This window comes from Theobroma cacao, chromosome 3, assembly GCF_053813885.1.
Source record: "Theobroma cacao isolate CCN51 chromosome 3, ASM5381388v1, whole genome shotgun sequence".
In the NCBI taxonomy this organism is placed as follows: Eukaryota; Viridiplantae; Streptophyta; class Magnoliopsida; order Malvales; family Malvaceae; genus Theobroma; species Theobroma cacao.
In genome coordinates this window covers 32,772,489-32,784,700 of record NC_142641.1, presented here as the reverse complement: position 1 = coordinate 32,784,700, position 12,212 = coordinate 32,772,489, and the positions used below count along the sequence as shown (strand labels likewise).

The 12,212-nt window shown below is 32.9% G+C and overlaps 2 protein-coding genes across 4 annotated transcripts; both read left to right on the top strand.

Annotated features, from left to right (window-relative positions):
* The first annotated feature begins 2,538 nt into the window (after positions 1 to 2,538).
* On the top strand, positions 2,539 to 5,170 carry LOC18604786 (uncharacterized). Of its 2 annotated transcripts, none has more exons than XM_088804143.1 (3): positions 2,539 to 2,938; positions 3,641 to 4,060; positions 4,421 to 5,170. In XM_088804143.1, exons 1-3 carry the CDS (start codon positions 2,669 to 2,671, stop codon positions 4,973 to 4,975), a joined length of 1,245 nt encoding a protein of 414 aa, XP_088660269.1. In that variant the 5' UTR covers positions 2,539 to 2,668; the 3' UTR covers positions 4,976 to 5,170. The 2 variants fall into 2 exon arrangements, with proteins under 2 accessions (XP_088660269.1, XP_007037498.3); XM_007037436.3 differs by having other exon boundaries at positions 2,541 to 2,938; positions 3,590 to 4,060.
* A 506-nt stretch (positions 5,171 to 5,676) lies between these two features.
* On the top strand, positions 5,677 to 11,196 carry LOC18604785 (uncharacterized). Of its 2 annotated transcripts, XM_018116687.2 has the most exons (10): positions 5,753 to 5,904; positions 6,251 to 6,380; positions 6,831 to 6,890; positions 7,423 to 7,525; positions 8,230 to 8,815; positions 9,256 to 9,391; positions 9,552 to 9,719; positions 9,807 to 9,917; positions 10,603 to 10,701; positions 10,776 to 11,196. In XM_018116687.2, the coding sequence occupies exons 2-8, from the start codon at positions 6,300 to 6,302 to the stop codon at positions 9,861 to 9,863; spliced, it is 1,191 nt and encodes a 396-aa protein (XP_017972176.2). In that variant the 5' UTR covers positions 5,753 to 5,904; positions 6,251 to 6,299; the 3' UTR covers positions 9,864 to 9,917; positions 10,603 to 10,701; positions 10,776 to 11,196. The 2 variants fall into 2 exon arrangements, with proteins under 2 accessions (XP_088660303.1, XP_017972176.2); XM_088804177.1 differs by lacking the exons at positions 9,807 to 9,917; positions 10,603 to 10,701; positions 10,776 to 11,196 and having other exon boundaries at positions 5,677 to 5,904; positions 9,530 to 9,668.
* Positions 11,197 to 12,212: the final 1,016 nt, after the last annotated feature.

The window sequence follows — 12,212 nt, the reverse complement described above, 5'->3', positions numbered from 1 at the left end:
TAACTTTCCAAAGAGGAAGTGCTTCCATCAAGGTTATTGGATTTGGACAGGACAGGTCTAGTACACACACACACACACACAAGTGTGAGTGAAGATTGAAAAAGAAAAGCACAAGGAAGGAGGGAAGGAAGCGTGATGCCATGTGTCAAGTCAGTTATTGTTGTACTTGTCCAAGATACTGTGGGACTACTTTTTGCTTTGTTCTTCTCAGGGGTCTTTTTTATGAAGGTGTGACTCACGCTATGAAGTTTGGGCTTTTGCAGATCTAATCTAAGTAAGCTGGAAGCTTTAACCTACTGCTTTTGTTGTCTGATGATTCAAGTCAATTTCTACTTAAATGTCAAATGTCAAATTGGGTGGTTTAGAGGCCCAATGGGCTTGAGTTGAGTTGATCACACTTTCAATTTTTTTTCTATTTTTTTTATAATACTTAGAAAACTTTCTCAAGTATTTAAGAAAATTTAAATAATTTTTTATTTTTCTATTACATTCAATCAAATCTTTCTACTTTTTTTTAAATAAAATAAATTCTTATAATTAATAGTTGACTTATCATTTTTTTTATACAACATGGCATTGACATGTTGATGATATGGCATAAATGTAGAGAGTGAAAAATGTAACATCAGCATGTTATGTCATTATCGATTATGATATATTAACATACTACATCGACACTATGTGATATAGAATGACAATTGACATTTTAATTAATAATAGTTAATCAATCATTAATTATATGAATTTATTTAATTCAAAATAAAAAAATAAGAATTTGATTGAATGTAATAAAAAAATTATTTGAATTTTTTTGAATATTATATTTTTTTTCTTTAGGTGTTATGTCAAATTAATGGACTACTATGATGTTAATTTAATATTTAAAATTCAATTATTTAAGGTCAAATTCTTTACTCATTAGCAAATAAAATAAGTGAATAAAAATATAAGCTCAATTGGGAAATCTTTCTAATCTATTGCTATTATATTCTGTATTTGTACTTTATTTTATTTTCATTGTATTGTCATTGTCGTCATGTCATCATTTTTTTTATTATCATTATCCTATCACATTATTATGACTTTAGTTTGTAATTATATATGTTGAGTACAAATATTTTCATTATTTTTTTTCTAAATTATGTCATGTTGATGTCACAACATAGTAAGGAAATAGTATCAATTTAAAAATAAATAGTTGTCCAATGTATTTGTTTTTTGTAAATAGGGAAAGAGATATTAATCAAACAAAATCCAATTACATCATCTTGGGCCATACATTGCTTAACATGTCTGTTAATAAAAACAAAGTAATTCTAGAATGATGTAAACCCAAAGATATCTTCATGTTGAGTTACCATAAAATCAACATATTAGTTGGTTTTACGGTAAATGTGAGTAAGAGAAACATCCCAATCGAAGAAGCTTCTTTATATATCTCGAAAGATGTATATTCGGTTTCAAATTTGAAATTGAGCTTGAAATCTTTTGTATAACAAGTAAAGAATTTGATTCAACTTGAAACCTGTTTGTATCCCATATTGCATAGTTTTAAACTTTGCTTTGGTATCTCATTACATTATCTTTGTCGTTATTATCTTATCTTAAAATTATAATTTTAGTATTAATTTTATCAATAATTTTTAATCATTATGTCATGTTGATGTCGTAATTTATGATGAGAAACCATATTATAAATAAAAACATGAAAAATCATTTGCTCAATAATTTTAGTATTTTACCTTGATCTTTTTTGTAATTATAATGGTATATTGATGTCACATTTCCTTTCACTTGAATCTTTCAACCCTTTGATCCGTTCTTTGAAGTTTGTTTCAAGTAGGGAAATGTTTGTTCCTTTCTTCAATTATAAAAGTTGGACATAAGATCGATCACTCATAAAATATATTTGATTAGCTCGATAATTTTATATAAAAATAAAAAATAAAATAATATATACAATTTTTTAAAATTATTTTAAAAAATTTAAATAAACTTTTTTTTTATGGTTCAATGAAACTGTTATATATTTATTTATAATTAAATAAATTTTTATGATTAACAAAATGGTATGAAAGATGAATAATAACATGTGATTATGTCATCATATTATACTAACATGTCACGTCATATTTCATTATAACATAACCACGTGCGCTTTAGCATTACGTGAAAAAAATGACAAGTAGTATTTGATTAATTATAATTAATAGACCATTAATTATAAAAGTTTATTTAACTCAATATAAAAATTTAATTAAATCTAATAATAAAATAAAAATTTATTTGAGTTTTTTAATAGTTTTAAAATTTTTTTAAGGAATTATGATGATAAAAAATGAATAATTTTTAAGTAATGGGCTGTGGATCCTTGTATTCCAATTACAGCACCATGGAAATATTGTGGTTTTGTTATGAAAAAAAAAAAAGAGAAAGAAAAAGAAGAGATTTCTGACAGCCCAATGGGCTGGGCGGAAATGAAATCGAGAGTTGAGACCATTGGCTGGGGCAATTGTAAAACCAGAATTGGGATCAACTTCAACCGGCCCACTACCCTGCCCTTCCACTTCTCCTTCCGATTTCCACGCTCAACTCCATGGCAGCAAGCAACAACGAACAAATCCACAACAAAACCCTAACCTGAAAATTCTCTTCAAAATTCACGTAAATGTCCCAATCACAACAACTGCCACAATCTTCATTCACTTACCTCCCTCACTCTCCAAATTCTTTACCCAATACTCTTTTACCATTTCCTCAACCACCCAACCTTCTCTCTCAGCCACTCTTGTACCCTCCAGGAACCGAGCCGTATGCCCATTCTGGTCACCTCACCTTAACCCATGTCGAATTTGAAGCGCATGCTCAATTTCATGACCCAAATGTGGGTCAAAGTTGGATTACGAGACAGGCTGATCCCATTAAATATGATACTACTGTAAGCTTTTCTTGGGTGCAATTTCTTCTTTTTCCTGCATTTATTAATGTGAATTTTGGATTTTTTGTTGTAAATGTTTTATTTTTTGTTTGGATTTTATTGTTGGGTTTTTTGATTAATATGTTTGGTTCTAATTTGCATTAATCTTTACCAATAATCATTTTTGAAGATGTAAATTAGCCAGTATGAGTTCAAATTCAACCTCGAAAATTTACTACTATCCAGCCTCGAGTTTTTTTCCCAACTGGAAACCATTCATAGACTATTAAACTGATGAATTCTGGAATAATTTGGGATCAGTCGTTCCATTTGTATCCTTAGTATCTACGGTTGAGTAAATGTGCAAGATCTTTTCACTTATCACGGAATGGGTTGTGCTTTGTTCTGGATCCGTTATGATTCCTATAATACTCAGTGACAAAGGAATGCTTTCTGTTAATGAAGTTTTTGTTTTCTGTCTGTAATATCCTGAAAATGCTACCACCATATAATTACCCATTTTTTTGCTCATGTATGCATCTATATTTGCACATATTTGCGTTTACTCAACTATCTGGCTATTGCTATTTATTAATTTATTTATTTGTGTTAGTGGAATAGATTAATGGCTTTGAGTAATTTGGAGTTATTTATGTATTTTGGGGTTTGCAGTTGTCAGTAGAGACTTTGAATTCCTCTAATAACAACAGTTGGATGAATCAGTCTTTGGCGAATGATGTAATAGGAAGCACACCAAATGAAACCCAGTTGCTTCAACCAGTGTGGTGTGAGGTTTGCAATGTTGACTGCAATACCAAAGATGTTTATGAGAAACACCTTATGGGAAAGAAGCATCAGAAGAATTTGCAAGCAAAAACTAATCTCACTACTGTAGCATTTCCAGAAACTTCCAACACAATCAACAATGTAAGCATCGTTGGCCAAGCTGGCAATGTAGGCAGACAAATGATAGTTGGGGCTTCTGGTGTGGCAAATGGTCAGGAGTTGGAGAAAAAGAAGCAAAAGCTTTTGAATGCTGGGGCAGCTGTTGATTCTGTTAGGATATGCACCATATGCAATGTTGCTTGCAATAGCCATGAAGTGTTCAGCAAACACCTTTCTGGGAGAAGACATGCTGCTCAGGTATATTAATTAGTAAACTAAGAAATAAAAATGTAGCCCTTTATTTTAATTTATTAAATTCAAAGTGTTTTCTAATTACTTTTATATTATTTTAAAATTTGCATGTGAAGATTATTTGCCACTACCGCCTGCTAGTACTAACTTTTTTCACGAGTTCAATTTTCTTTTAAAGAAAATGCAAGAAGTTTCAGCTTTGTCTAGTTTCGACATATTAGGACAATTGTTTTCTTTCTAATTATTTTTCCCAATCCGGGACCTATTTTATTAATCCATTTGTTATCTTTTTAAGTTTGATTTCTGCTTTCCATTTTCATAAGTGTTCAAGTAGTGTGATTCGTATACGTGTATGCGATCATGTAGGCTGGATTAATTGCTGTTAATGGGATTGGACCTTATCTTGCTGCCATCCGAGCTAATGATCACTTTTGGAGTAAAGGCAAGAAGCCAAATAAGGTCAATCAATCTGCATGGTGTGAAGTCTGCCAAATCAACTGTAACAGCAATGATGCCTATGCAAAACACTTATCAGGTAGAAAACACCTGAAGAACTTGGAGAAATTGGAAAAATCTAAGAATGGCACTGGTGATCCTTCTTCAACTGGTGCAACAAATCTGGTAATTGGACCAGTGGAGAACCCAGTAGCAAAAAATAGCAGTAGTGATAATGTACAAAAATCAGAGAAGAGGGCAGAACAGCCTGAGGCACCCAAAGAGGATTTGGAGATGAAGAAAAGGAAAGTTATGGAAGGTGGAGCAGCAGCTGCTGCTGTTAGAGTATGCACTATCTGTAATGTGGTATGCAATAGTCAGAAGGTCTTCAACTATCATCTTACTGGACAGAAGCATGCTGCCATGGTAAAGAAGCAAGCAGATGCCAGAATATCAACTGCCACCCCTCAAACTATACCTTCATAAAGACGTAGATGGAGAGTGCATGGAAAATTACTCATGATCATTAATTGTGTGGTTCATGTGATTTGCGACATGGCCTCCCTACCGTGCCTTAATCCTCGTTTAAATTTTTTCCTACTTTATCTGCTGTAAATCTTGAACTGTGTATAATGAAAAACTTTTTGGAACAATGAAATGCACCTTTGAACTGTTTGTAGATGTCAGAACTTTTTTTAACATGTAGGATATGTTAAAGAAGAGTCAATCCCGACATGTGAGTGTGTTTATTATACCTAGGAAGGGGTTTATTTGAACTTGTAGCTAACATTGGTTGGATTAGGGTAGGGTAGTTTGCCAAGTTATTTTTGATAAGGATGGGGAAAACAACCACCTCTTTGCTTAGAGCCAATTGGACTAAGCTCAACCACATCTTCAGTGTGGGTGTGGGTAGCTTTCTAGTGCTATAGGATGCAATTTTATAGAAAGGGAGGCATTAAATCTTTGTTTTTGTTTTCTCATTTTTTGGATTTAAATCATTTAGTACAATACTTAACCAAATTGGCCAGCCAAATATAATAAAATTAGCTTTAAATCTAATTTGGCCACTCAATTGTACCAAAAAAAAGGGAAAAAAAATCCTATAGGTCATTATACTTTTTGGGCCAGATTATTTTAGGGCATTGAAAGTTGGGGTTTTGGTGGTTTGCTTTGCTAGCGGGGAATAAAATAGGAAAGCCAAGGAACTACCCACCAATAGTGGACCCCGACCCGACCCACACTGCTATCCAATTTGAACTTTTAATTGCTAGTAATTCCTGCAAAGCTGAGCTGGCCCATGGCCACCCCATCAACATTATGTTAAGTTTATGAACACATTCAAATTATTTTCGATTAAATCGCCAACAGTTGAGCACAACACCAGAAGACGTTGATTCCGCTCATTTTTTCACAAGGTGATAACTTTCTCATTTCTTTTTCCTTTTCCGATATGCAGGTGCATTGTTTGTAAAGTTGTCTCCTCCTTTTCAATTTTCCTTTTGCCCCCCTCTTTTTTTTTTTTTTGATTTATGATACCAAATTCATCATATTAATCTGGGTTCTGCCGTTTCTATTTTTTTTTTTTTCATTTTTCGGTTTTTTTAGTTTGTGTAATATATTATTAAGTCTAAAACGCTTGATTTAATTGAGAAATTTCAATGCCTTTTTTTTTTTTTTTGAGTCCTGACATTTACGTTGTAAAGCTATCCTATTTCACTTATCTATTTTATGCAGGTTTTTTTTTTTTTATTTTACTTTCAGGAAAAGTTTATGCTTGGGTTATAAGAAGAGTTAATTGATATTATTAGAAATGTCAAGTAGCTCAAAGAGTGAAGGAGACAACTCTATTAATGTTGAAGAACTCTTAGAGATTGAAACAAGATGCAGAGAGGTAGATTCTTTTCCTTCTTGCAATGACTAATAAAATTTGTCTTTCAAGTTTCAGGATTCTCCAATAACCCTTTTTCTTGTTTCAACATCTTTGTAAATGTTGTGTAAGTTTTTATGTATTTTCTATTGTTTCTGTAATTTTCAACCTTTAGATGAACAGCTTAGTGTAGTGGCTTGCACAGCTTGAACTGTCCTCTTTTTCTTTTCTTTCAGTTAATGTTAGAGAATGAAGCTTCATTTAGTTACTTTGTTGTTTTATGGAAAAAAAAATATGTATGAAAGTTTTTACCCTTCAAATATTTGAGCTTTTGAAGGTTGTTTGGTGTTTTATTTATTCATCCTTTCAGTGTATTTGTACTTATGATGATGTTTTTAATTTGTTATCAATCATGAATTCTTTTTATCTATTTGTGTTGAATATTGTATTGTTTACTTATCTTTCTATATGCAGTTACGGAAAGAAAAAGAGATGTTGAAAGAATCACAATCTCAGGGCTTTGAACTAATCAGGGTAATTTCTGTATGCCCTGTTGGTTATTCTGTCATCTGGAACATGCTATCTGAAATGTTCATAATCTTTCATCTTTTTTTTTTTTAAAGAAATTAAATCTCTGGTATGTATTTATCAAGCGTAAACGAACAGTCTCTGGGTATGCTGAAGTCTGCAATTGCTATCTATACAGATCTTTAATAATAATTTCTTGCCTCTAGATTTTCCATCTTGTTTAATAACATGATCAAATTTTGACCTGCAAGCCTGCTGCTAAAGTAACTGCCAGGGTCAGTAAATTTTCCTTCTTTTTAGTCCTTGACCATCATAGAAGATTTATAAACAAACACCCTGAAGACAGTAGGTTTGACATTAATAAGGGTCTCCATTATTTTAGTATGGATTGAATTATGGAAGTTGAGAAAAATGACGGGAAAAATTCTGCTGCACCTTTGAATATTTCAATGTTCAAACCTGAACCAAAAAAGGTAGCAATTAAGGTTTGAATATTTTGACCTTCAGTACAGTCTAATTGTAACTTGGTTCAGTGCAGAGTCTAGAAGTACATGTGAAGTCATTATCAGAAGCTCGTGTCCAAGACAAAAAACATATTAAGAAATTGGAAGGAGAGCTGAAGAACTGTTCTCAAGAAATAGGTAATGGTTCTATCTCTATTTTCTTCACAGTATTGCTAAGGGTTGCTTTTACTTATTTTATGTAATGGCCTTTCCTTTTACATGAAAGTAGGTTATTCGCTTCTGTTAATAACTCCCATTCTACATACTGTTATGGTGTTTGTAAAATACAGATTTCTCTTTGCACTTTAAATATGCGAGTAAGTTCTTCTCATTTTAATTTTCCAGCTAAGCTTACACGAATTGGATTTGTATTTGAAAAAAATATTATTATAAGAACTAAAACTGTCACCAATCCTTTATTTTTAATCATTTCTTTGTTTTTCTAGAATTTGGTTGGGATAATTGTTTTCATTCCTTCCGTTATAAAAGGGTTATTACAATACTGCATTGCTGTGTCTTGTACTGGGTTACATTAGCCTTTTACTACAGGCAGGGCAGGTTAAAAGATTTGTTTTTCTCTGAATACACATTTGCTTATGTTTTTCTTTCTTTATCTTCCCATGAACATAATCACATTTTTTTCCCTCAATATTTTACCGTATGATAGCAAATTAGTATATGGTATTAAAATCGATTCCCCTCTAATCTTTGGACCATGTATTGAATACTTAGTCTAACCTTTGTGGCACTGATTGAATAATTGTTTGTATCCTGCCTTCTATGCTTGTCTTGAGTATAAATTACTGTTTCTAAGGTCTGAACCTTATGGTGGCATTCTTCAGATTACTTGCAGGATCAACTAAGTGCAAGGAATGAAGAGGTCAACTTTCTAACTGAGCATGTACACGACCTTGAGATCAAATTAGCAGACAAGGGAAATTTACAGGAGAAAGTGGACCGGTTGATAGGAGAGTTGAACAGCTCCAACTCTGATCGCTTGTCACTAATGCAGGAAATAGAGAACAAAGAAGAAGAGTTGCAACAGTCAGCTTTATGCATAGAGAAATTGGAGGAGTCAGTTTCATCCATGGCACTGGAGTCCCAGTGTGAAATAGAGAGCATGAAGCTTGATATAACCGCCTTGGAGCAGATGTGCCTTGAAGCTAAGAAAACTGAGGAAGAAAAGTCCAGGATGAATATTTTAATTGAAGAGCTTGAGGTTCAGCTTCAGAATGCACTAAAAATTATTGAAGGGCTAGATGATGAAAATAAAGAGCTAAGAGGAAAGCTTATTACATCTGAAAAGAATGCTAAGATATTCTGTCAGAAGATCAAGGAGTGGCTGAAAAGCAAGGACAGATCACAGCTCAATATGCATTCTGTCTTGGGTGAACAGGAAAGCATGATGACAATATCAAAAGATATAAGGTTCGTTGCAACCTAAAATTTGTTATATATTTCCTAAGTTACACGGCTATCCTGTCTGATCAAAAACGTTGTTTGACTGTGTGATAATGCAGGGAAACAAAAGAAGCTTTTATTCAGCACTTGAACATTTTATATATGCTTTTTTGTTAAGCCTATTCGGCATATTCTTGATAAAAGATTTGTTTTCTAAAAGTGTCTGGTTGTTCTAAATCATTTAGCAATATAGGATTGATAGACTAATGAATATAATCTTTTTGAGGTGGGCTCAGATCTTGTTGAAGTAGTTCTGTGCATAAAATGCTTTATTTAGTTTTGTCTCTTAAAATTGATAGGTAATACCTTACAATACTGGTCTACATCTCTTTGGTATCTACTAAAGATCTGGTAATTTTTTATGAATTCCTCTAATTCTTTGTAACATTTTTGTAATGCTGTTGAAGTGGCTGCAAAGAACTCTTCAGCGCGCTCCTTTCTGAAGTGGCATTACTACTGGAATCTGATGCTGATTCGAAGGAGCAGTATGAAAGCATGTCACATCAGATAAATGAATATGAACTCCTGGTGAAGCAACTTAAGGTACAAATTATGTCCTTAAGAGAACTTGCAGTTACCCTTTATAGTGTTATGGGAGGGGGACAAGGTGAAATATGAGTTTAGTCTGCTCCATTTGTGTCCTCTCTAGTTTTTGAGATTTCACTGCTAAGTTAAATATAGTTGATCTGAAAATGGTTATTAGGATGAACTGAGAGAGCAAAAGTTGAAAGCAAAGGAAGAAGCAGAGGATTTAGCACAAGAAATGGCTGAGCTGAGGTACCGGATGATGGGCTTGCTTGAAGAAGAGTGCAAGCGCCGTGCTTGCATTGAGCAAGCATCTTTACAGAGAATAGCTGAGTTGGAGGCACAGGTAACACTCTTATGTTAGGCAACTTTTTGTCCCTGAGTAATGTATTTTACTTGGATTCTGATGTTTTACCTTCCTTTTTTGGTCAAGATTCAAAAAGAGCCTCAAAAATCAGATGCTGTTGTTAGCCATCTCCATGAATCATAAGGATTGGCTGCAGTTAGGATTTTTGATGTCCATTAGTTAAAAACTGAGTCAAAGGTTGGTACCTTTTTGAAATCTTTTTCTTTGTTTTCTGTAGATTGCCCTTAGGCTTTTTGTTTTATTTTCTTGTTCCAATGTCTTAGATGAATGTAAATGCAAATGCTAATATTCTTGTACTCACCTACTTTCTTACACCTCGGTTGCTGTTTTAGATATTTTCCATGTAGATAACCTATTCCCCATGCATGCTTCTCTATAGTTACTTTTCCCTGGTGCTTTATTTAATGTAACTGTCAATAGAATTATAGTATTACGTATTTGATTTCTGGACATTATCTGTGGCTTTATTTTTCAGGTCAAATCATGATAAAATCATTACATTTCACCATTCTAAGACAGCACTGCAAAAGTCATTTTAAACAAATGTGCTTCATGCATTTATTCACTGGTGTTTATTCAGTTTGGTGCTTAGTGCCACCAAATTTTCACCCAATTTGCAGGGTAATTAGCACAACATTTGAAACTATATAGTAGCCATGGATGGACTGAGAATCAAGGCCACTAGTGTTGTCATACACCATCCCGCTCTTTTCAGTTGCCATGTCAAGATTATGGTTGTTTCAATTGACAAGCATAATAATTTAGTTGTCTCCTAAGTTTGCTGGTTTACTTGTGTTCTTTTACCAGTTTTTTGTCATAACTACTAATTATTTTGTGCTGGGTTTTGGTTGCATTACGACAGAAACTACTGCCAATGGTTAACCTCAGGGAAGATGTGTATGATTTGCATTGACCAGGGCTCTCGGAAAGATGGCAGTACGAGGCAGCCAAATATCCCAAGGTAGAAATACTATTGTTTGGTGTGTGTGTTTTCAAGTGGTGTGCAATTATGCAGTAGTTTATTGTTTGGTGCAGCTGGTCTGGGAGGTTCTGAAGCTTTTGGATTCGCGTGGTCTTCTTCATTTTTCTTGTACAAATTTCTGTGATGAAAAGTTGTCAGTTTTACAATACATATAGAGAGAAAACATTGCATCCGGATCTGCGAAAAAGGATGGTGGACATGATAGAGTTTCTCTCCCCCTTGTAAGATCAAGCACTGATTGTGTCCAGGGTCTAATAGTGCAGCAGATTATCTGATTGAACAGTGTGTTGAAATTGGTTATCAATGGGAAAAAAGATAGAGTCTGGACTCTATATTTCCGTTTAAAAACATCAATGTTGAACGCATTTGCACTTTGGTCATAGGAGCAAAGATGATTGTTGTGCTTTGGATTAGGGGAATTATAATAAATTTGAATTCAGCTCTTAAGAGAAGAGAAAAGGCTTTACCATCTCAGCCGCTTTCTTTTGTTGGGAGTAATGTCATATTTATCAAGTTACCTAAAACTATTTGAACGCAATCCATGGAATGAGCCAAGTTATATGGTAATTTCTTCAAAGTGAAGGGAGTGCCAAATAGTTCAAAACTTCACATACTTGTCTTTCCTAGAAGTTTCGCCAATTTTGTTTTGGTCACCAATCTCTTGATGGAGTTTTGTCGGATGAATGGATAGTTTCAGTCTTGGACTTTTCCCAAATCTTCCATCAGCATGTAATGGGGTTATTATTGGATAGTTATATTTTTTAAACTTGGTCTTTTATGTTAATTGATGTGATTACTATGTTCAAAATAATACATTCAAATAGATATGGATTTGGTTACAATGTAATAGGATAGAGTGCTTTTCAAAAATCATGTTTTTTTTTTTTTTTCTAAATAATTGAATAAATTATACCCTATACATCTTTTCTTATACATACATAGATAATACTTGTATTTTTTAAATAAATCCGGTTAACGGGTATTTATAAAAAATTTTAATTTTTTTATAAATATAAATTTCTTCTATCATATGTTCATCTTACATATACCCATAAAAATATATTTTTTTTATTTACCACAATAATATTAATTTAAATTTTTTAAATAAATAATACATATATTTACTATCGAACAAAATGTTAGAATATGATTGTTTTGTTGATCCGAATGAATGATTATTATGTAAACAAATTTATGTTGGAAATTGTTGCTAGAGATTATACCCTAATTCCAAGAAGAAATAGAAAATCCAAGGATGACCTTGTCAAGGTCAATAGCTTGATTTTCTGGAATCATAAAAGGGAAAAAGAAAACCCCACTTTGTGAATTCCTTACCTATGCTAGGAAGAACCCGTCAAGCTTCATATCCGGAGCTTACCATAAAAGTCATTCATTACTTAACCATATGATTATATCACACTTTTTGTTGAGTTGCCATTTGGATTAAAACTTAGGTGGTATGACCAAAATTCAATTCAAGTAGGGGAAAA

What these genes read in the sequence shown, in the direction of transcription:
- LOC18604785 (XM_018116687.2), top strand. Translation starts at nt 6,300, where the DNA reads ATGTCAAGTAGCTCAAAGAGTGAAGGAGACAACTCTATTAATGTTGAA. An exon ending in AGGGCTTTGAACTAATCAGG is followed by an intron (nt 6,891 to 7,422) that starts GTAATTTCTGTA and finishes GGTTCAGTGCAG; the next exon opens with AGTCTAGAAGTACATGTGAA. An exon ending in GAACTGTTCTCAAGAAATAG is followed by an intron (nt 7,526 to 8,229) that starts GTAATGGTTCTA and finishes GGCATTCTTCAG; the next exon opens with ATTACTTGCAGGATCAACTA.
- LOC18604786 (XM_007037436.3), top strand. Translation starts at nt 2,669, where the DNA reads ATGTCCCAATCACAACAACTGCCACAATCTTCATTCACTTACCTCCCT. An exon ending in CCATTAAATATGATACTACT is followed by an intron (nt 2,939 to 3,589) that starts GTAAGCTTTTCT and finishes TGGGGTTTGCAG; the next exon opens with TTGTCAGTAGAGACTTTGAA. An exon ending in GGAGAAGACATGCTGCTCAG is followed by an intron (nt 4,061 to 4,420) that starts GTATATTAATTA and finishes GCGATCATGTAG; the next exon opens with GCTGGATTAATTGCTGTTAA.